We start from the raw sequence: 23799 nt of genomic DNA, 5'->3' as shown, positions 1-23799 counted from the left end.
CCCATCTGCCCTGGCTCCTCATCAAGTCCACCTGGTCTTCGAGAAAAAGGACCACCTTCCCGAGAGCTTCTCCAATGTTCCCGACCCACCCCCGGAAAAGACGCCGCCTCTCTGCTCTGCCGCCGTGGTCCCGCTTCTGCCCCTGCTCATCCTGGAAACAATCTGGCCAGAGCCACCAAGAGTCACTCCTAACCCACTGGACCTGCAGCTGTTCTCCCTCCAGCCAGCCCCCCAGCAGGGTGCTCGCCTGCACATGCCGCCCTGGCCTTGCTCTTCGACCCTCCGTCCCAAAGGCGCAAGCCGGATCCCACCCCCTCCGCCCTCCTGCCCCGATCCCATCAAGGACCCATAGTCCCGGGGGTGACTCGTGAGCTCTGGGCTGACTCGACACAGACCCTTGGATCTCTGGGGGCCCCGGACACCCAACACGGGACACACCCTCTCCTCTCTGAAAACCCCACCTCGTCCTGCGGCCTGCCTCTGTGACCCCAGCCGCCCAGGCAGACAAGTGAGCAACCTCCAGTCACCTCGGACCATGCCGGGCCCCCCCCATTCAATCCCACCCATTCTCTGCGGATTCATCCAAATCTCCCCCTAACCTGTCCATCCCCAGGGGCCTTTGCCAGGCAGCTGCCCTCGGGTTTTCTGTCAGCTCCCGACCTCCTCCCGCGGCCACCCCAGCACTGCAGCAAGAGCGAGCTCTCAAAACCCCAGGGCAGCACGTTCCTTCATCACTCAGACAACAGGAATTGGGTGACCATTCCGCGCCACACCAGGCACTGGATGAAAGAGCCAAGTCCTTGTCGTCAGAGCACAAGGAAGAGGGACGGAGACGGATGGATACTCAAAACCAAGTGGGAAGAACAGGATGGCCTCAGCCTTGGCCTCAGGGGAAAGTCCACATTCCAGGGCCTAGCTCCCTGCTCCTCCTCCGCCTCCAGCTCCTTGCAGACAGAACCTACTAGACTCTCCCTGTCCTCTTCACCTGGCTGACTCCTCCTCAACCTGCAGAGCCAGGTGAAACGTCCCTTCCTCCAAGAAGCCTGCCTGCCTAGGGTCAGTCCGGGTTGAGGCCACTCCTTTGTGGCCCCAGCACAGACTTGTCCACTGTGCTAACTGCTGGCTACGAGTCTCTCCCTATGAGACACTGAGCTCAGGATGGGCAGCCGGGGGCCACGTGTGTCCCTGTGTCCTGAGTTCCTCACTCCACACTGGGAATGCTCAAAAAACACGGCCCAGAAGTCCTCACTGTGGTGCAACGTAACGAACCCAACTAGTATCCATGAGGATGTGGGTTCAATCCCCGGCCTTGCTCAGGGGGTTAAGGATCCAGCATTGCTGTGAGCTGTGGTGTAGGTCGCAGATGAGGCTAGGATCTGGCATTGCTGTAGCTGTGGCACAGGTCAACAGCTGCAGGTCCAATTCAACCTCTAGCCTGGAACCTCCATATGCCATGGGAGTGGCCCTAAAAAAACAAACAAAAACAAAAACGACCAACAAAACCACTGGTCAAATCAAAGAATGAGGAATGACCACATAAGCGCATGGATGACTACACCCACGCTTCAAGGTCTTCATCAGCATAAGGTAGCACGACCTGAGCAAACTGCGGCCAAGGGCCAGGGCCAGCCACACCCCTTGCAGCCCGGGTGGCTCACAGGAAACCATGGGATTCCAGCTTAAAAGGAGGAGCCTAAGACTGGCTCAAGGGAACTTTTTTCCCTACAAAGGCCTCTGGCATCCCAGGGGGCGGAGACAGGATGTGATCAAGCCCTGCACTGAACTGGGTGTCAGAGGGTCTCCTTCCCTGGGACAGCGGACAGCATGCTGGCCACCAGCTCTTCCTGAAGGGTGACCTCAGCCAATAGGCCTGACCTAACAGGCCTCCTTGGCCGGAGGAGCTGAGGGCAGAGGGCAGGACGGGAGTCAGGCTGGAGGCTGGCCACACCCTCCACTGGGTAGGAAGGCCCATCAAGACCAGACAGGACAGGGGAAGGGGGGCAGAGCAGGCACCGAGAGGGGCCCTGGGGTACCCAAGCTTGACCCAGCCCCAGGAGCGACCTAGACCCACCCTGTGCCCTGGGGGAGCCCCTAGGTCCCCTTCCACATGCTAAAGAAGGGGTTGCTGGAGTTCCCGTCGTGGCGCAGTGGTTAACGAATCCGACTAGGAACCATGAGGTTGCGGGTTCGATCCCTGGCCTTGCCCAGTGCATTAGGGCCCCGGCGTTGCTGTGAGCTGTGGCGCAGGTCGCAGACTCAGCTCGGATCCCACGTGGCTTTGGCTGTGGCGTAGGCCAGTAGCTACAGCTCCGATTTGACCCCTAGCCTGGGAACCTCCATGTGCCGCGGGAGCGGCCCTAGAAAAGGCAAAAAGATGAAAAAAAAAAAAAAAAAGAAGGGGTTGCATTCCCAAATGGGGCCGCTCCCCAGAAATCCAATTTTCCCAACAGGAGGGCCTGTCCCAGGCCCTGAGGGCAGTTTCTCCAAAGTGAAGCAACCTGGGACCTGCCCTTCGTCCTGCACATTCTCACACCCACGTGTACACGGGCACAATTCGGGGGAGTGGGAAGGGGTCTGTCCCAGCCTCTGACACACGGAGACAGGCTGGTCTGCAGCGAGCGAGGCTTTGGGAAGAGGGGAGGGGCTCCTGTGGTCAGAGGTCTGGGGTACCTGGACCCTTCCATCCGAGTGGTGCTGGAGGAGGTGTGTCCTTTCCTGGGGCTGCCTGGCCCCGTGTCTAGGCTGTCGGAGCGAGCTCCCCCAGGAGGCTGCCGAGAGCAGTGTGACCAGCGCAGGGTAGGCACAGAGCACATGCTCTGTAAACCCACAGCTGCTTCATGCCACTGCCGGCAACACAGGCACAGAGGTGGTGGCCGGATCGAGTGTCCCCCTTGGTGTCCCAGGCCCTGGCCGCGGGCTTCCGCCACCCTCTGCCTCACTGTGAGTGTCCACCCTGAGCCCGCCCGCCTTGCCGCGAGAGGGCTTCCACCCAGAGGAGGGACCGGGAAGATGTCCTTCCCACTGTCAGCCTCCCTGCAGATCCCCGGCAGGGGTGGGCAGGGCAGGTCCCCCCAGCATGTGTGGCTCTGTTTCCATGGCAGAGGCCAGGCCACAAAGCCACTGGAGCCCTGGCCCTCAACCCCCACCCGCTTCCGCGGAGGGCCCTCAGGTAGGAGGCTTCCCCAGACAGGCAAGGGGCTGGCGTGCAGGAGCTGCCCAAAGCCTTGATCATCTCCAGGGCGTGGCCTCCAGCACAGCAGGCCCACAACGGTTTGCAGAATTTCCTCTCCCGAAAAGCAGGTGGTGACAAACCAGCCCCGACTTAGCCCAACTCTGCCCTCCACCACCCCCAGATCACAGAGGGGAGACGGTGTGAGTGGCGCTGGCAGATGCACCAGCCACCCGCAGCTTCTGTCTCTAGCGGGCCCAGCCTGGGCTCCAAATCCAGTCCGGGCCCAGATGTGGCGGTCCCCGGTCCTGAGAGGGAAGCGCAGGTTTATGCGAAGCCTGCCCAAGGCCACCTCGGGGACAGACCCTGTCTGACCACACCATCGCTGCGCAGGTCTGGGCTGGGGCCCGGGGCATCCGGGATGTCCAACCGGCTCCTCCCAGGCCATTCTGGGAAGCACAGGTGGAGACGCCAGACCCGGGAGCATTGAGTCTGGCCCCAGACACGTGCTCCCCCGCGCCCAGCACGCCGGCCGCAGGCCACTCACCCGGTTGGCCGTGACGGCCAGGTTCTGGAGGTTCTGCAGGAGGCCGATGTCGGCGGGGAGGAAGGTCAGGTTGTTGTGGCTGAGGTCCAGGTAGCGCAGCTTGCGGCAGTAGAAGAGCTGGGTGGGGATCTTCTCGATCTTGTTGCGGTTCAGGTAGAGGCGCTCGAGGTTGGTGAGGTTGCCGATCTGGATGGGGATGTAGGCGATGTGGTTGTACCACAGCTTAAGGCAGGTGAGGCGGTGCAGGTGCTGGAAGCTGATGATCTCCTCGATGGTCTTGAGGTTGTTGTCCTTGAGGTCGATCTCCTGCAGGTTGTGGAGGCTGAAGATGGAGTGGGGGATGCGCTCCAGGTCGCAGCGGATCAGCTCCAGCTCCGTCAGGTTGGCCATCTTCTTGAGGCTGTTGAGGACGATGAGCTTGGTGCCCTCGTTGTTGATGGACAGCTTCTGCAGGTGCACGCCCACGTCCGTGACCACCTGCGGCAGCTTGCTCAGGTTGCTCTTGAGCCGCAGCACCTTGAGCCGCTTGAGCTCGCGCAGCCCGTCGATGACGATGTAGCGGTTGTTCTCGGCGCTCAGGTTGCCCGTCAGGTGCAGCTCCTCCAGCGTCTTCAGGCTGTAGATCCACAGCGGGATCTCCTTGATGTCCGTGAACTTGATGTGCAGCGCCCGCAGGTTCTCGCGCAGGAAGGCCAGGGCGGGCGCCTCGATCTTGGCGGCCGTGTGGTACAGCCACAGCTCCTTGAGGCCCGTGAGCTGCGCGATGCTGGGCGGGATGGTCACGTCGGGGATCAGCTCCAGCTTCAGCACCTCCAGCTCGACCAGGTCGAACACGGTGTCGGGGATGCCGCTGAGCATGAACAGGTGCAGCTCCAGCTTGTCCTGCGCATTCTTGGTGAGGCGCTGCCGCAGCTTGTCCAGCGTCCACTCGTTGTTGAGGTTCAGCTGCCGCAGCTTGTTCTCGCTCACCTCCGACAGGAAGACGGCGAAGCGCTTCGAGTAGAGCGGGTCGTACTGGTCGATGAGGTGCAGCATGAAGGCGAAGTCATTCTTGACGTCGGGGATGTCGCTGTAGCTGCTCTCCTCGCGGATGGACTCGAACGAGTACTTCTTGAGGGAGCGCCGCAGCATCCACCAGAGCGTGTACATGCAGATGAGGCCGTAGAAGATGACCAGGCTGATGTAGAAGGAGGCCAGGATCTTGAAGAGCGTGGCCAGGGGGTGGGCGCACCGGTACGTGCGGTAGCCCGTCAGGCTCTCGATGTCCACGGTGCAGTCCACGTCGAACTTGATGTTGTGCACGTAGTAGACGGTGTAGCAGATGATGAGGATGAACTTGATCACCTTGATGATGGTCTGCCGCATGTAGAGCCGGTACACGATGTCCCCCTCCTCCACGTGGGTGCGGAACTTCTTCACCTTCTCGAACAGCGCCTTGGCCTGCTCCCCCTCCTTCTTGTCCAGCACGCCCGTCTCCGAGCGGTCCACGATGCCCTGCTCGATCCGGGACTTGGTCCGCTGCAGCATGGGCACGGTGGCCTCCACGTCCTCGCTGACCGTCGACGACTTCTTGTCCATGGAGCCGTTCATCTTGCTGAAGGCCGGCTTGGGGTCGCTCTCCTCCACCACCGTCTCCGACAGGGCCCGCGTGGTCCAGGGCGAGTCGAAGCACTTGAGCAGGATGGACACGAAGTGCTCCAGCTTGGAGCTGGTGCGCGGGAACTTGAACCAGAAGTTGCTGCAGGCCAGGAAGATGAGCGTGTGCAGAAGCACCAGGTAGGGGAAGTACTTGGCGAACCAGTGCAGGCGGTTCTCGTAGCACACGGCGTCCACGTAGTTGTACTGGTGTCGGTCCAGGTCGTACTTGATGCCCGTGGGGCCGGTGTTGGGGGCTGGCAGGAGGGTGGCGTTGGCGTAGGGGGGCTCCGGGCCGGGGGCCGCCCAGCCCCGGAACGAGTCGTTGCAGGAGTCCTTGGTGACCCACTTACACGGCAGGCAGATCATCTTGTCTTGGGTGACCTGCAGCGTGCCCCCAAAGACCGCGATCATCAGCATCACGATGGAGATGTAGTCGGTGAACACGTCCCACCAGGGCTTCAGGATCCGGTAGGCCGGCTGCGTGTCCGCGAAGTAGCGGAGCTCTGTCACCGGAATCATGGTTCGACCTGAAAGGGACCCACGGGAGGCGGTTACTGCCGGGTGCCCTGGCTCTCTGGGACCCAGGGGTCGAGGGAGGGAGAGAACGGACCCATTGTGCAAAATGCCACCTCGAGACAAGCTCTGAGTCACACTAGCTCGGCAACACTCACGGGGCAGCCCACGGATCGGCCTGCATCCAGAAACCAGATGGTCCCTGGGTGGCTGGAAAGGCGGGCTGCCTCCCCGTTTCACAGACGGGGAGTCTGCACGCCGAGGTCTGGGTCCATGCCGACAAAGAGCTAAGGCAGCCTCTCCGGGACCCTTGCACTCCAGCAGTCCTGTCTAGACCCCACCCTATTAATGAGCAGACAAACCAGAGGGGCTAGTTCAAAACTTCTAGCTCAGAGGTCCCCCTGTGGCTCAGTGGAAACAACCCGACTAGTATCCATGAGGACTCGGGTTCCATCCCTGGCCTCGCTCAGAGGGTTAAGGATCCCGTGTTGCCATGGCTGTGGCTTATGGCAGCTGCAGCTCCCACTGGATGCCCAGCCTGGGAACTTCTATATGCCGCAGGTGCAAACCCCTCCCCCCCCAAAAAAAGTTCTAGCTCACTTGGAACCAGCTGTTGTGAAGCCACACCTGTGATCTGAAGAGATTTATTCAAAGTGTGAGAAAAGCCAAATGTGGAAGAGGGGGCTTAATACAAACTCCCTTTTTTTCCCCTTCCACAACACATGGAAGTTCCTGGGCCAAGGAATGAACACAGACCACAGCAGGAACCTGAGCCACAGCACTGACAATGCCCTAACCTGCGAAGCCACCAGGGAACGCCTGAACTCACTTCTGTAAAACAAACAGGGAAGTTAAAAAAATCCCGCATGTGTGCAGGTATATGTCCACATAGGATTCTAGGTGGGGGAGGATAAGGACACACACACAGCAGGTGCAGTGACAGGGGCCTGGGGGAGGGGCCGGGCAGAGAAGAAGAGAAAGCGGGCCTGTCCTCCCCCCCAACCTGGATGACACAATCACACTGATGACATTTATACAAAATTATTTCCGGTTGTGCACATCTGTGTGTGTGTGTGTGTGTGTAAAGAAAATTAAAAGAGCAGGAATTCCTGTTATAGCTCAGTGGTAATGAACTCGACTAGTACCCATGAGGACGTGGGTTCGATCCCTGGCCCTGCTCAGTAGGTTAAGGATCTGGCGTTGCCATGAGCTGTGGTGTAGGTGGCAGATGTTGGCTCAGATCCCGAGTTGCTGTGGCTGTGGTGCAGGCTGGTGGCTGCAGCTCTAATTCAACCCCTAGCCTGGGAACCTCCATGTGTCATGGGTATGGCCCTAAGAAGCCAAAGAAAGAAAGAAACAAAGAAAGAAAAGAAAAAAAAAAATTTAAAAGAGCAGCAGCGGCAGATTCTCCCCTGGGCGGGTCTTGGGTAGAGCCTGGGAATCTGATTTTTCACATGTGGCTTCAATGATACTGATGACAGGCCAAGTTTGGGAAACACTCAATAAGAGGCTACATTGGGGAAATGCAGCCAGAGACACATTGAAATGCACGACAAAATAAAGCATGCAGAGAAATCCTGTCCCTGCGTTGTCCTGAGCACCCTGCTGTGACATGCTGCCCTTCTAACGTGTGGTCTGTGAGACCGTAACGAGTAAGACAGGTACTAGATGGTCACTGAGGAACACTCGGGAAAATATGAAAAGCATTAAGGACAAAAGAAAAGAAAAGAAAAGAAAAGAAACCCCTTGTAAGAACACCACCCAGAGTCACCCACTGCTAACTTTTCTTTTTTTGTTGTTTTTTTTTAGGGTCGCAACTGCAGCATATGGAAGTTCCCAGACTAGGGGTCGAACCAGAGCTACAGCTGCTGGCCTACAGCACAGCCACAGCAACGCAGCATCTCAGCAGTGTCTTGACCTACACCACAGCTCGTGGCAGGGCCGGATCCTTAACCCACTGAGCGAGGCCAGGGGTGGATCCTACATCCTCATGGACTGTGGGATCAGCCTACACCACAGCCACCGCAACGCCAGATCCGAACCTCGTCTGCAACCTACACCACAGCTCATGGCAACGCTGGATCCTTAACCCACTGTGTGAGGCCAGGGATCGAACCTGCAACCTCATGGATACTAGTCGGATTCGTTTCTGCTGAGCCACGATGGGACTCCCTGTTAACTTTTCAGTGAGTGATAACTTTCCAATCCTTTTTGCATCTACTTTTTAAAAATAAAACCGATTATACTTTTTACTCCCCATTTTCTAAGCTAAAGTCTAGATTTTATTTTATTTTTTTCGCTTTTTTTTTAGGGCTGCACCCACAGCATACAGAAGTTCCCAGGCTAGGGGGTGAATCAGCTACATCTGCCGGCCTACACCACAGACCCAGCAACTCAGGATTCAAGCCAAGTCTGCGACCTACACCACAGCTCACAGCAAAGCCGGATCCTTAATTCACTGAGCGAGGCCAGGGATCAAACCTGCATCCTCATGGGTCCTTGTCGGGTTTGTCAACTGTTGAGCTCTCTGAAGTATGGATTTTAGAACAAGATTTAAATACCTGTGTTTTGACAGTGGGTCTGCTTCTTTGGGGAGCGGAACAAGGGTGACGAGGTTCCATAAACTGGGTCACCTTATTCTGATCAGTGAGAGTATTAACAACGACAACAGTAACAAACATTTCATAAAACAAAGCCTTCCGTGGAGTTCCCGCTGTGGGGCAGTGGGTTAAGAGTCCAACTGCCATGACTTGGGTTGCTGTTGGAAGCACAGGTTCAATCCTTGAGCTGGCATAATGGGTTAAAGGATCTGGTGTTGCCGGCAGCTGCAGCTCAGATTCAATCCCTGGTCTGGGAACTTCCATATGACTAGGGTGTGGCCCTTAACAATTTAAAACACTAGGGCCTCCCTTCAAACACCAAATGCTTCCCGTTTCATCTTTCCTGGGCACATCAGGATGGGTGAGGAGCACAGGAGGAAAGCAAACCTGGACCCCATGAAGGAATCGGGGTGCTCAACAGATGGACACGTGGAATCCTTATGGAGTCTCTTTGACGCCTGGATACAGGGCCTACCTTTGGCCCCATTTCACAGATGGAAGAGCTGAGGCTCATGGAAATGAAGTCCGCTGGCAGAGCTGAGACCAAACCTAGTCTAGTCTGGTCCCTCCACCACCCCGCTCAGGTCCTCAGTGCTGCATGGCTTCGCCGTCCACCTGCCCCAGGCCCCACACATGGGCAGCCAAGGGACCAAGCCCAGGAGTCCAGCTTCCCTGCCCCCCAGGGTTCCCAGAACCCAGGTCACCGCAGGGCCAGCAGACACCACCACCCGCCCTGGGCCACCAGCTCCAGCCCGGGGGGTCAGCCCTCCCGGTGAGGCCGGGACTCGCAGGCCGGGGTGAGTGCACTGGGCCCACAGGAAGGCCGGGGCCCTCTAATGACTGGCTGGCTCCTCGCACCACCCACACTCCTGGGGAAGTGGGGAAGCGGCCGTCCAGGGGAGGGCCTGCTGAATCACAGGGCTGGCCCCCAGCTGAAAGACACCCCGATCCTTCCGCCTCCCTTCCTGGCTCCCCGCAGGCAGGCACCCAAAGACAGGGGACCGGAAGGGAGGAGGGGCCAGGACAGAGGGCCCCAGGGCGTGCAGCAGCCTGCCCTGGAGAGTAGGGACAAGGCAGCGGGGCAGGATGCCAGGTGCTGGGGGTGGGGGCAGTTTCTGACCAGGCAGGATGTGGCTGCAACCTCACTGTTTCGGAGGGGGAGAGGGTGTGTCAGCCTGCTGGAGCACACCCAGGCTCTCACAGCGAGGAGCGGCCTCTGGGCCCCTGCTGTCCTGGGGCTTTGCTTATGTCACCGTCCTAACTCCTTCCTGGTCTGAGGTGGGACCTGTCCCCAGCTCTGCTACAGGTGAGGGAGGCTCGAAGGGGTGGGAGAGAGCCCCCCACCTGTCCTGCAGCTCGGTCCTCTGTGGGCTATAAGTGACCAATAAAGCCCACCTCCTCAGGGGCCTCTCCGTCCAGTGTGAGCGTGTGGGGAGGGGTGGGAGACAGCGGAGTGTCCGAACAACCCAACCGGAGTCAGGCCAGGGTGCGACATGGCCCCAGCAAGAGACACGGCTGCTACCTCCCTGCTGAGCAGGCTTCATAGAGGGGACGGTCCCGTGCTGGTCCCTGAGGCTCCCAGGGCCCCTCAGCCCAGAGCTGTGCCCATTCCACTGTGCAGGGGAGGCATGGAGGGGCAGAGGGGCAGAGCCTGGGGGCCCAAGTCACCCAGCTGAGAATGACAGGGCTGGAGCCCAGCACATGCCCAGCCTCGTGTGGGTGACCTGTCTGGGGGGTCACCCTCTAGCCACACCATGTTTCTGCCTCACCTCTGCCACCAACTCACTGTGGGACTCCAGACAAGCCACCACCCCTCTCTGATAGCGCTCTGGGGGACATCTGGAAAGAAGGTGAAGACTCCAAAGCCCTGGCTTTAGTTCCCAGGGGGCCAGGGACCAGGCAGCTGGCCCAGACTGGCCCCCAAGAGGAGACAGACAGCCAGGTGGTCAGGGAGTGGGGGGCGGGGGAGCCAGCAGCCTAGACGCTCAGCTGAGCCAGAGACCTACATGGGCAGGGGTGGGGAGGGGGAGTTTTGGCTTTGGGCAAGCCTTTCGGCCTGGTCTGACCTATTGTCACCAGATGCTGCTGGAGGACAAGGCCTACAGCACACAGCAGGTGCTCATTAAAGGTACAGAGAGGGAGCCAGAGGATGGAGGGAAGGGCGTGGTCTCAGTGGTGGGCGGGACCACAGCCTCAAGGGGATGAGGGCTGGGGCAGAGGGAGGGAGCTGGGGAAACTCTGGGCCCCCTCCCTGTTCCTGCCCAACCCCCAGGGCCCTGGGGAAGATCGGGATCCCCCTCAGGCAGGGAGTGCCAGCACAGGGACCTGTGACTCAAGGTGACTAAACACCCACAGCTGGAACAGCTCCCCGATAGGAATGAGGGCCCAGCCCAGAATCCTCACAAGCCCAGGAGGTGCAAACTGTTCTGGGCACCCTTCCTTTTTTTTTCTCAAAACTTTTTTATTGTGGTAAAATACACATCACATAAAATTCACAGTTTTTTTTTGTCTTTTTGTTGTTGTTATTGTTGTTGCTATTTCTTGGGCCGCTCCCGCGGCATATGGAGGTTCCCAGGCTAGGGGTTGAATCGGAGCTATAGCCACCGGCCTATGCCAGAGCCACAGCAACGCGGGATCCGAGCCGCGTCTGCAACCTACACCACAGCTCACGGCAACGCCGGATCCTTAACCCACTGAGCAAGGGCAGGGACTGAACCCGCAACCTCTTGGTTCCTAGTCGGATTCACTAACCACTGCGCCACGACGGGAACTCCAAAAAATTCACAGTTTTAACCGTGTTTAGGTGTATAGCTCAGCGGCATTAAGTACATCCATCTCCAGAATGCTTCGTCTTATAAAAGTGAAACTCTGTCCCCATTGAACACCGACTCCCACTGCCCCCTTCCCCAGCCCCCGGTAACCACCATTCTCCTTTCTGTCTCCATGAACGTGACTACTCTAGGTATTTCACACAAGTGGAGGCGTACAATAGCTGCCCTTTTGTGAACATATGATCCTCAAGGTGCATCCATGCTGTAGCAGGTGTCAGAATGTCCTTCCTTTTCCAGGCTGAATAATATTCCTCACACCCATTCTATAAATTGGGAAACTGAGGCTCAGGGCGAGAAGTCATGTGCCCAACTTCACACTGCCTGTCAGAGGCCACCTTCAAACCCAGATCTGGGGTGGAGCCAGAAAAGCAGCACTTCCAGCAGATCCCCGGGGCAGGAAAGCATCCTAAGAGAAGGGGGGCAGATTCAAGGGAGTCAGGACCTTTTTCCCAGTTAGGGCAAGTGCACTTTTCAGGGGGTTTCCTGCAGCAGTGTATTCACCACCACCCCCTGCACTGAGCCCTCCGGAGCCAGTACCGCCCAGGCAGAGGTATGACACAGCCTCTCTCAGGGGGCCTCAGCTTCCCGTCTGGAAAGGAGCAAAGATGTGTCATGGATATGCCCACGTTCTGTATAAGGCGGTCAAGGTACCAAGGGGCGCGTGACCCAGGCCTTGGCACGCCCAGACACCTTCCTTCTCACAACGCCACTGCCGACACTCCTGGTCCAGGCAGTGGGGAGGTGGGGGGGTAGGGATGGGGGGCAGGACTTGGTTTCCCCACCCATAATGCACTTGATAACAGATACCTTGCCATGCTCCCAGGACTCTCAGGAGTTCACAGGAGTGAGGTTCACCAGACTGCCTGCCTGCGTGGGAGCCCCGGGCAGGTGGAGAGCAGGGAGCAGTGGTAATGGGGGATTAGAGGGAAAGGCCTGGCTGGGCCAGCCTGGACTCTGCCACTCAGCAACAGAGTGACACTGGCAGGTAACCTCACCTCTCTGAGCCTTGGTTCCCGCATCTGTGGAATGGGGCTACAACAGGCACAGACCTGGCCCCCCACAGCAACCCTGACTTCGACAGACAGTTGATGGGTAGATGAAAAGAGCACAGAAGCAGAGCACGAAGGAAGGAAACAGAAGAAGGAAAAGCATCTGCAGAGACCTGCCCCGACACCTGGCAAAGAGACAGAGGTAGCTGGGGCCTGGCACACGGGAGGCCCTCAGTAACTAGACTCTGGTCTGTTAAATAAGCCGCTCGAATGCAACAGGACCTTTTCAGAGGAATAAAAGTGCTCTCTATGTGATGCTGTTTGGAAAAAAGCAAGAGCCAGAATCATAAATAAACACAATTCCATGTGGATAAACCCTGACCAACTCCCTGGCGCTGTGGGCAAGGGCTCCCTCTTGGAGTGGGAACAGGGGGCAGAATGAAAGGAAACTGTAATTTTTTACCAGCATGCATTAGCTTTGTGACTGAAAAGTCGTGTAGCATTCAAAATAAATAGAATCTAAAAGAAAAGAAAGCCAAAACTGGCGCTCAGGTGGAGAGAGACATGGTGTTCTTTTGTGGCTCTCGGCGGGGGGCAACCTCAGGACGGTGATGGGGAGTCAGGGCAGGTGGGGTCTCTGCCCCAGGAGATGGAGAATTTGGAGAGGGTCCTGACCAGAGGACAAAGATTACAGGGTTGAAATCGAGGCGGCTGAGAAAGACGAAAAGGCCAGAGGCCCTGCCGTCCACTGTGCTCCAGTCCAGCTAATCCTCCTTCTTCTTAAATCACCTTAAGCTACAGACTGTGCCCTTCATGCGGTCAGGGCTTAACGCCCATGCAGTGAGGTGGGGTTCACCCTGGCTGCACCCAGTTAAAGCTCGTGGGCAACACACCACTGAGGGGCGGGGCCGCAGGACAGGGGCCGCCCCAGACCCGCCCCAGCCCCTGCTGCTCATCAGCGTTATTTGCACCGCGGGAAAACTGGAAACAACCCAGATGCGTGTTACTGGGTGCCTGGTTAAATACCTATCGATTAATCAGATGATGGAATGCTACGAAATAATAAAAACGTGTTAGAGCGAAACACTCGATGACTTGATGACGTGACTAAACACATTAAATGCAAAAAGGAGGCAGCGATCTGAAAAAGAATGAATGTGTGTCCGTGTGTAACCGCATCACTCTGCGGTACAGTGGAAATTATCACAGCATAAACTCACTACTCTTCCATAAAACTTGGAAAAGCGGAAAAAAAAAAAGGTAGGCAACGAAATTGTGATAAACCATTCGCAATCACTTGGACATATATTTGAAAAACACTGTCAGTGAGATTAGACTGCTGTTTATAATCTTTTTTCACTCTAAGCATATCTCTATTTTCTATTACAAACGTATGTTAACTCAGGTTAACTACGAAAAAAGATGTTTTAAAAACCAAGATTCCAAAGGATCAAGAATGGCTAAGACAGGAGTTGCCGTCGTGACTCAGTGGTTAACGAATCCGACTAGCAACCATGAGGTTGCAGGTTCGATCCCCGGCCTCCCTCAGTGGGTTAAGGATCCGGCGTTGCCGTGAGCTGTGGTGTAGGTCGCAGACGCGGCTGGGATCCCGAGTTGCTGTGGCTCTGGCGTAGGTAGGGCAGCTACAGCTCTGATTGGACCCCTAGCCTGGAAACCTCCATATGCCGTGGGAGCGGCCCTAGAAAAGGCAAAAAGACAGACCAAAAAAAAAAAAAAGAATGGCTAAGACAATGTGGAAGAATCATGTGGGAGGAGACTTACTATAAAGCTCTAGGAATTCAGCCGAGGGGGTGCTGATGTAGGATAGATGGACGGACCAGAGGACTTGAAAAGTGGGCCTAGAAACAAACCCCCAAATTTCTGGAAACGTAGACATGACAGCACTGGCTTTGCAGGCTTAGGGGAAAAGGATGGGAATCCATAAATGGAACTGGTTTACTACATGGAAAAAACACAGCCCCATCTGCCTCCTCATGTGAAAATAAATTCCAATGAATTAAAGACCTCAAGCAAAACTTGAAAATGTTTAAAGAAAAATCAGATTATCTTAATGTCTTTAAGACAGAGAAGGATTGAAGGTTTTCTTATTTATTTATTTATTTTTTTTTGCTTTTTAGGGCAGCACCCGCCAGCCTGCACCACAGCCACAGCAACACAGGATCCGAACTGCTTCTGCAACCTACACCATAGCTCACAGCAACGCTGGATCCTTAACCCACCGAGCGAGGCCAGGGATGGAACCCACATCCTCACGGTTCCTCGTCGGGTTTGTTACCATGAAGGGAACTCCCAAGACAGGGAAGGATTTCTTATCAAAAGTACAAATCCTTACAGGAAGAGACTGACCTATTGATCATATTGAAGTTAAAATGTATGCACATCGAAGGACATAATAATAAATAAGTGAGAGGATTCTCAAACTCGGAAGAGAGTTATGCAATGGTCACAGCTGCCAAAGGATCAATATCCAGAACAAATACAGAGCTTCTACAAATATACAAAAAAGACAATCCAACAGGGAAAAAAACAGCAAAACATATGAACAGACAATTCCCAGGAAAAAAATACAAATGGGAAAGTCATGTATGAAGTAATTCTTGATTTCACTATTAATCGGGAGACGCACATTGAAACAATCACGTGCCATTTCACTCCCCTGCGAGTGGCAGAAATGTTGACTTCTTAGATTAAGAGACAGAATGTACGCACCCTTGAACCCAGCAATTTCACTCCTGGTTAAAGATCTTACAGTCGCTCTACACACACATGCAAAGCCATGGTGAAGAAGGACCACTCGAGAGATGTTCCCAAGAGCAGAAAACCAACAACCTAAATACCCATCGACAGGAGAAAGGATACATTGCTCTAATCATAGAGCTGATTGCTAAAGCAACGAAAGGTGAGGAACTTTAGCTACACACACCAACGTGGACACACCCTGAAACGATGCTGAGCCAAAAACCAAGCTATAGAGGACTACACACGTTATGTGAGGTTCTCTGTAAGGTGTAAGTCCCAGTGTAGCGAAGGCATGAAAACATGCATGGAAAACCCCAAAATCAAGATGATAATTTCATGTAGAGAGGAAAGAAGAAGTGCCTGGGGAAGAGGCTTTGATTGGGCCTGAAATGACTTGAGAGGGAGAGAGGAGGTGTGTGAGTGTGTGTGTGTGTGTGTGTGCATATCCGAAGCAATTACTTTGGGTCTGACAAAGTTGACAAAAAGAGAGAAAAAAAAAAAAAAGAAAAAGAGTTCTCGTCGTGGCTCAGTGGTTAACGAACCTGACTAGCATCCACGAGGATGCAGGTTCGATCCCTGGCCTCGCTCAGTAGGTTACGGACTGGGTGTTGCCATGAGCTATGGTTGTAGGCTGCAGTCTGACAAAGCTGAGTCCCAGGTACAAAGACACCTGTTCTAGTTCCGTACTCTCTGTGTGCTTCAACTACGGCAGATACACTTTACCCTAACAATCCTCTACTTCCAGCCTTCCTGGCTCGTCCTCTCTCTATTGGATGACGGCCGAGCCAGCAGATTCAGCAACTCCTTCCACTGGCCTGCCCCCGGCTGGCTCAGCAGCAACCTGCGGCCTCTGAGGATACTGCAGAAAGCAGCATCACCCCAGCCTGGTCCCGCCCTGCCCCCCAGGGAGACGCAGAAGTGAGTGGGACGCAGCCAGATCCTTCCCACTGCGCAGCACACGCAGGTGGAGAGAACAGGATCAGGTTCCTCCAGCAGGGCTGGGGCATCCCTGACCCCGGAGGGTCAGAGAGGCAACCCCGAGAGCCCCACCCCTCTCCTCCTGTCTCCTCCCTTCCCCCTGGCAGCAGGCAGATCTCAGGGAGTATGAAGAGCAATAGCTTTGAAGTTGGGGAGACATGGGTTCAAATTCAGCTCTAGCATGAAATAATTCCAGGCAAATTATTTACCCCAAGCCTCTGTTTTCAGCAACTTTTTTTTTGTCTTTTTTTGCTATTTCTTGGGCCACTCCCGCGGCATATGGAGGTTCCCAGGCTAGGGGTCTAATCGGAGCTGTAGCCACCGGCCTACGCCAGAGCCACAGCAACGCGGGATCCGAGCCGCGTCTGCAACCTACACCACAGCTCACGGCAATGCCGGATCGTTAACCCACTGAGCAAGGGCAGGGACCGAACCCGCAACCTCATGGTTCCTAGTTGGATTCGTTAACCACTGCGCCATGACGGGAACTCCTGTTTTCAGCAACTTTAAAACAAGAACAGGCGTCCCCTGGTGGCTCAGTGAGTTAAGGATCTCGTGTTGTCACTGCTGTAGTGGGGGGTTTGATCCCTGGCCCGGGAACTTCTACATGCTGTGGGTGTGGTCAAAAAATTAAAAAATAAGGAGTTCCCATCATGGTGTAGCAGAAACAAATCCGACTAGGGACCATGAGGATGCGGGTTTGATCCCTGGCCTTGCTCAGTGGGTTAAGGATCCGGCGTTGCCGTGAGCTGTGGTCACAGATGCGGCTCTGATCTGGTGTTGCTGTGGCTCTGGCGTAGGCCGGCAGCTACAGCTCTGATTGGACCCCTAGCCTGGGAACTTCCGTATGCCGTGTGGGTGCGGCCCTGAAAAGACAAAAGAGACCCAAAAATAAATAAATAAATAAATAAATAAATAAGAACAGTGCTACCTAGTTCATAGATTTGTACACAGTAACCCCAAACATTTCTGAGAGATACTGAGTGATAATAAAACGGAAGATGCTGACCGGTATAGAAAATGTATGACATATCATGTGTGATAAAACGATATAAAATGTCACAAACGGACAAAACTTTATGATTCCAGTACTGGCTACTAAATTTGGTACTTTTGTGAACAGTAAAAATACTTGGGGAGTAAAACAAAAGACTTTCCTTAAGGTGTGGTTTGGAAGCTTGTGAATTTAAGAGAAGTCCCTGCCGCCTAGTCTGTGAGAAAAGGTTGGCCACCCTGCTCGCCCCATGGGGCAGCACGTGCTGGGACAGGGCGCAGGGAACCTAATGCCTCAGGGTGGGTGAGCTCAGCCCCCAGACGAAAGACTTTTCTTCTCCGAGCCTCAGTTTCCTCCACCAAAAAATGGGAATGTCAGGGCCCACCTCAAAGGCTCAGTGTGAGAAATAAAAATAACAAAAGACACACGTTAGAGGACAATTCAACCTCAGGCACAGAGGAAAGTGCGTTACCATTACCCCCACGCACCTGCCACAGCAGAAAACCCTCCGGAATCCAGTGGGAAGCACCCAGGAGAGCGCGGAGCTGCAAGCACAACATCTCCGAGCACAGACCAGACTTCCCCGAGGCCCCCAGGACTCGGAGGCCACACTCAAGTGGCCAGGAGTTTCAGGACAGGACAGAGACGGAGAGCTGGCGGCTGTGCCCAGAGCCACCCCTTAGGTGTCAGGCCTGGCCCATGTTGCTGATTTCCTCCAGAGGCTTCTCACGGATGGGGAAGGGAGTCAAGGAAATGAGGAGCTGCCCCCTCGAGCCAGAGGGTGACCCCTGGGAGCTCCCGCCAGGCCTACAGAGACCTGGCTTCCACACCTGAGCCCTGGCTGGCAGGCCGCGCTGCGGGGACACGGGCACAGAGAGCCTTTTGTTAAAGGCCAAACAGAGAGGCTGGGAAAACATGCTGGTGGAGGGGGCTGGCGCCCCTTGTACCACACTCGGGAGGCTGTCCTTCCAAACCCCCAGGGAAGGGGGAGGGGCCGGTCCCAAGAGGCCCCAGGAAGACACTTGGTGGCTGGCCTGTCCCGGAGCGCTCTGCGCCTGTGACTGTGCTCCTGGGTCAGCACCCTGGGGCCTTCTCTGTCCGGAGCCGCGGGGGAGAGGGAGGGCCGGCTGTCATCTGGTTCACACTCGGTCCCCCCCACGCCCCCCCACCAGCCGGGTGAGTCAGCAGCTAGGGCCTGGGGGGCTGGGGGCGCCGCCTGGCTCCCATCCATCCACGCCACCAGAAGGGCACGCCCTCGCTTTCCGGTGGGACGGGAGAGAGGCGGGTGGGAGGAGGGAGCAAGTTTCAGTTCCAAACTGCCCTCCTGTGGGCTGGGCCTCCCAAACAGGTTGGTCCTCAAGCAAACCCGCCAGGGTGCGGTGGCCTCCCAGTGGCCTGCCGGGGTGAAGGGTGACAGGCGCGGGACAGCCACCGGGCTTCCCACACTGGCTCCCTGAGCCAGGCCCTCCCCTCACCCTGCCCGGCTGGCGTGGTCCTGACATGAGTTCCCGGTTTCTGACATGGACGGAGGGCCAGCACAGCGCCTGGCACTTCCTGGGCCTCGGCTCCCAGTCTCCACGAACCCAGTGCGGTGGTCCCCACTTCACCAGCATGTGGCCTTGGGAAAGGTGCTTCGCCTCCCCGGGCTGTGCTTTCCTCACCTAGGCTGATGAGCCTATTCCTGGCAGGGGGACAGTGAGGACTGAACCAGGGAGCCCACAGAAAGCTCGGGGCTCAGGGCCCACCACGCCACGTGGTATGCCTCCATAATGGATCTGTAACCATTATGGTGGGTTTTCTCGCTCCCTTTAGGGGTGTGAAGTCTGAGGCCCACAGAGGTTAAGTGACCTGCCGCAGACCACACAGCGAGAAGACAGTGGAAAAGGCCACCCAGGCCTGCCTCTCCACTGTGCCCGTCGATCTCAGAGGCCAGCAGGTCTCCTGGACCCACTTGGGCACCCAGAACCCTGGAAACGCTTCCGGGGACAAGACCCCCGTTTCCCGAGGGATGCGTGGAATCAAGGTCTCAGCAGGGAACCCCAGCAGGCCATACTCGGGTGCCTCTGGCCCCTCAGGTACAGCCGTAAGGGAACTCTGGAAGGGAGCCCAGCTCTGGGTTGAGCCCAGAAACCAGGGGCTGGGGCTGGGCCATGGGGACAGAGAGGCCTTGAAGACAGGTCTCGATCTGCTCTGAATACCGGCACCGCCTTCCCAGACCTGGAACAGGATGTGGGCAGGGACACCCAGAGGGAGCCTGCAGATGCCTCTTCTCCTGGGGACCCAGGGGCCTGGCTCGGCTGGAGGGACCACCTCAGTGCTCCTGACCCAGGGCGCCAGCCAGATGGGACGCACAGGTAGGCATCTTTGTCAACAAGCCACCTCTGTCAGGGGCGTGAGTTCGCAGTGACACCTCTGAGGGGGCCCAGGTGGCATGTGAGAGCCATGGAATTTTACAGCCACTTCTACATTGCTCTGGGCACGAGGCTGCATCGCCGTGTCTATTTAATTTTGAGGTTTTAAGTCCTCGAGGGACGATTAAACACAGAACTTACTACGAGACGCGAGATGAGGTAGAAACGCACCGGGAAAGAGCGCAGGGGATATTTGCGGCTGGAAGTAAAAGCCGTTCTAGAAACCTCAGACACCCCCCCAACCCCGCCCCGCCACACATTAGGAAGTTGCTAGAATCTGCGGCCCCAAGGGAACCAGCCCCGCTTTTACACCGAGGGTGGCCAAAAGGGGACCAGGGTTGACCGAGTCTCCAGGGTGACCGTCGGCTGGCGTGGCAGGCAGGCCCCCAGCCCCACGGCGCCTGGCAGGCTTCAGGTCCAGGGAATCAGCATTTTGAACAAGCTCCCCCACGCCCAAGAACCTGGAGAAAAAGACCCACAGAAGGTGGGGTGGAAAGAGCACAGGCCACTGCAGTGAACAGACACTGGCGGCGTCCTGGCTCTGCCCCTCAGCTGCACAGCTCTGGGCAACGGCCCCCGTGCCTTGAGCCCTGGCCTCCTCGTCTGTGAAACAGCAGAACAACCACACCCGGGAGGCAGCGGTGGGTGAGACGGGCAACTTCACAGCGTCCCAGCACGCCACCAGGCTGGCACCATGGCCACCGCGGCCAAGCTGCTGGAAGGACAGCAGGGCATCATCTACCAAGAGGCCAACTGCGGGCTCCCGCCAGAAGCATCCCGTGCAAGAAGAGGCTCCAGGGCAAGACCAGGAGAGAGAGGGGCAGGACGGAGAGCTGGGCACTGCCAGCCGAGGGACACATCTCTGCCCAGATCTCGCTTCCCCCAGGGCAGTCCCGGCTGCCAGGCCAGAGGTCCCTCCTGCCCAGATCCATCCTGAGGCTGCCCAGCCCCAGCGGAGCATCTTTAGACCTGGGTCACGGGGCAGCCCCCGCCTTCAACTCGCCTGTCCACGCTCAAGGCTAAAACCTGAGGGAAACGTCCGGAGGGAAGCAAGACCGAGCCTTGCTCCAGGACGGCCGGGGTCAGGCGAGTCAGCGCCAGGCTCAGGCCAAGTCAAGCAAGCGGCCCTGCTCCAGGCAAGACAGAGGAGGGCGCAAAGCTGGAGGCCAAAGCCTCTCAGGCCGACCCCTGCCGCTCCTCCCTGGCACGGAGGAGGAATTCTGATCTCCGATAAGTAGGACCTGATGCTTCCTGCTCATGGCTGGCCAGAGAGACCTCGGCGGCCGGCCGGGGCGGGGGGGTGGGGGGTGGAGGGTGGGGGAAAAGTTCCTCCAAACCAACAGGAAACTCCTACAGGGCAGGCCTGGCGTTGGCTGACCTTGTCCCAATAAACAGGGGAGTCAACTCGATCATACCCCAGGCGTTTCCCACCCCCACCCCCCACCCCCGCTGCTGTAACTGCCTGGCAAACAGCTCGAAAGCCCCAGAACAGTGAGGAGGCAGGGGCCCTTCAGGCAGGGACTCTCCCACGGCTTTACCCTTACCTCGGAAAGAGGCCAGGGCGGACCATTAAATGAACGGGAGCAAGGTGAGAAGCAGCAGCTCCACCAGGACTAGATTTTAGGAAAATAAGCAAAGGGTGGTGATACACGTGGGACAAACCCCGCTCTGCACTCACATCTCTGGAGATGCGGGTCCGAGGCTTGGGCTTCCCACGTGACTTTAAAAGCAAAACATCACGGTAACATAAAATGCGCAGGGAATTGTTGGCAATTACCCCCCCCCAAAAAAAAGAGGGGACTATTTCCTCTAAAATCCAGGCTGGGGAGGGCCAGGGAAGTGGATACCCCCGGCCCCCAGCCCAGGGTTCCAGGATCTGGTTCAAGTCCCATATCCCTGTCTTCCTTCCTGATGAGTTTGGGAGAGCTACTTCCTCCCTCGGAGCCTCCGTTTCCACGTCTGTAAACAGGGGATCGAGGCCGCTGCCTGAGCGTCCTCCAATAACCAAAGGGGTCACAGAGAAGGCTGCTTTCACAAACTGTAAAGCGGTCTACACACACCCGCTACAACTAGGGAGCGCCTTCTGGGACACTCTGTGCTACCTTCCTGGTGTCAACACAGTTAACCTTCATAACACCCCAGAGGGATCTCTTTTCAGAGATGAGGAAGCCGAGGCTCAGAGAGGTGCAGGGACTGGCTCACAGTCACTTGTCGAGCACGTGACAACTGGGACTCAAGCCTAGGCCTGACGACAAAGTCTGGGTCCTAATGGGGCACACTCCTGCCTTTGGGAACCGTTTTCCAGAGTTGGCCGAGGAAGCCCCTGTCCCCAAAGATGCCACATGACCAAATAAGTGTGGGGAAACACAACTTGCTGGCTCCCTCTCAACATCCTTCAAGGCTCTGAGAAGGCCTGCAGCGCAGACCAAGACAAGCCACTGTGCCCAGAGTCACCTGATCTCTGGGACCACAGAAACTGGCTGTTCCACGGAACCTGCCTTGGGAAACGTGGTCACAAGACAGCATTAACAACCACCCGGACTGACACAACCCAGGAGTCCGTGATGCATGTTCACACCGGCTCGAGAGGAGGACAGCCACGTGCTCCTCAGCTGGCCCCTGAGTCGAGAGAAGACAGAAGAATTCTGTCTCTGCCACCTCTGCCCCAGAAGCCCTGACTTACACAGAGAGGGGGCAAAGGGCTGCAGGGAGAGACACGCTGCTCTTCGCCCTCTGGGCTGGGGAAGGCACCTGCCCGGAGGCCGCGGCTGGCCAGTCCTTACCCTGCGGATGGCTCTGCTATCTGCGTGTCGGCTGTCGGCGCTGAGGCTGGCCCACGTCTGTCGGGGCAGGGGCCTGGCATTCCTTCCGCTCCATGGAAGCTGCCTCCCTACGAGGAAGCAAGAGCTGCTATCAGCAGAGGTGTGTGCCGCCCATGGTCTGAGTGCCTGCTCGGTGCCAGGCTGCGCTGTGCCACAGATGAGAGGGGATCGGTCTATGCAGAGATGCCAAGTCAACAATCACAACCGGCTCTTGAGCGTCCAGGACCCTGCTGGGGCAGCCCCGACCCTATGGCACAAAGCAGAAGCACTAGGCCCAGGCTAGCAGGGTCGGGCGCTGCCCGAGCTGACTCCTGGGGAAGAGCGCTGACTCCTGGGGAAGAGCGGGAGCTGAGAAAGAGCATTCCAGGCAGAAGGAACGGCACATGTTTGCCTGGAGGGGAGAGAAGAGGACACTTAGAGAGCGCTGAGCGGTCCAGCCTGGCCAGATCTGGGACTGGAGGCGGAAGTGGAGAGAAGTGAGCTACAGTGGGGTGAGCTGGATCCGGGCAGAGACACGGCCCCGGCCCAGTCATACGACGTCCACGCAAACACAAAAGCCAGCCATCACCTGTAGTTAAGAAGCATTTAGTGAGCACCTACTACATGCCAGGCAGTCTGCTCAGAACGGTTCACAAGAGTGAACAAGACAAGCTGGGTAGGAGAGAGAGAGGTGCAATCAGACTACAGGCTGGGGCAGCCCAAACCAGCCAGGAACTGGAAGCATGACCCAGCCATCAGGCAGGGAAGGCCAAAGGATAAGGAGGCATTAGCAGGAAGGGAGCAAGGGGCAGGGGGGGAGGGGGGATGGACACGGCTGCACAAAGGGACTGTGGAGCCTTCCAGCCATTGACACCACTGAGCAGGTATCACAGCTACTTGATGCTGGACACTGGGCTGGGGGAAAGAGGCAGGAGACGGTCCCCAGTCTCACAGGGAGCCAGTCAATAACGGGGCAATACTGCACAGGGTGATGACAACTAGGCAGTGAAGTGCCAGGGGCTAGAGAGGAACAGAAGCCAGGGGAGCCGGCCTCCACCTCCACCCCCCTCAGCAAGGAGTGGGATCCCCACCCCCCCGCAACCCGGAGGCTGAGAGGTCCTGTCACCTGTCCGGGACAGAGGCGGGCCCAGAACTCAGGCCTCTAGACTCCCTGGCAGAGGAGTCTCCTAACCCTTCCTCTTGCAGGAAACACTAGCTGACCTCCCCCTATGTATTCACCCCCAGCTAAGTCCTCGTCCTCTGGCTGCCTCTGGAACATTGCTAGTGTTATGCCGGCCACTGTATCAACGTTCTCCTGCCTGCCTCTCCTCCCAGACCGTGGCCAGTGACTCTGCTCTCCTAGTACCACTGCTGGCCCAGGCCAGGCCCTTACCGAAGGATGGCTGAGGGAATGAATGAATGAGTCAAGGGATGGAACAATGCTGTGCTGGGCTTTAGGGCCCCACTTCCAATCTAGCTGACGCCCCACGAGGTCTCAGACCATCAGCCTGGAAAAATCCATCACCTCTACTCTCGGGAGAGGGCATCAGGAACCAGACTGATTCTTT

General features: G+C 57.0%; 1 protein-coding gene across 3 annotated transcripts in view; it reads right to left on the bottom strand.

The window, feature by feature from the left end:
• Nucleotides 1-23799, bottom strand: part of LRRC8A (leucine rich repeat containing 8 VRAC subunit A) — a 29348-nt gene that overhangs the window by 3752 nt on the left and 1797 nt on the right. For 2 of the 3 annotated variants that reach the window (XM_047768610.1, XM_047768611.1), the window contains exons 2-3: nucleotides 22214-22320; nucleotides 3717-5881 (exon numbers count right to left, since the gene is read on the bottom strand). In XM_047768610.1, coding sequence (XP_047624566.1) covers nucleotides 3717-5873 — 2157 coding nt within the window. In that variant the 5' untranslated portion in view covers nucleotides 5874-5881; nucleotides 22214-22320. Of the gene's footprint in view, nucleotides 1-3716; nucleotides 5882-22113; nucleotides 22321-23799 lie in introns of all 3 variants that reach the window. The other variant, XM_047768612.1, reaches the window with a different exon arrangement.

The sequence above is a fragment of the Phacochoerus africanus genome, chromosome 2 (genome assembly GCF_016906955.1).
Source record: "Phacochoerus africanus isolate WHEZ1 chromosome 2, ROS_Pafr_v1, whole genome shotgun sequence".
Lineage (NCBI taxonomy): Eukaryota > Metazoa > Chordata > Mammalia > Artiodactyla > Suidae > Phacochoerus > Phacochoerus africanus.
This window is presented reverse-complemented; position numbering and strand designations above follow the sequence as displayed.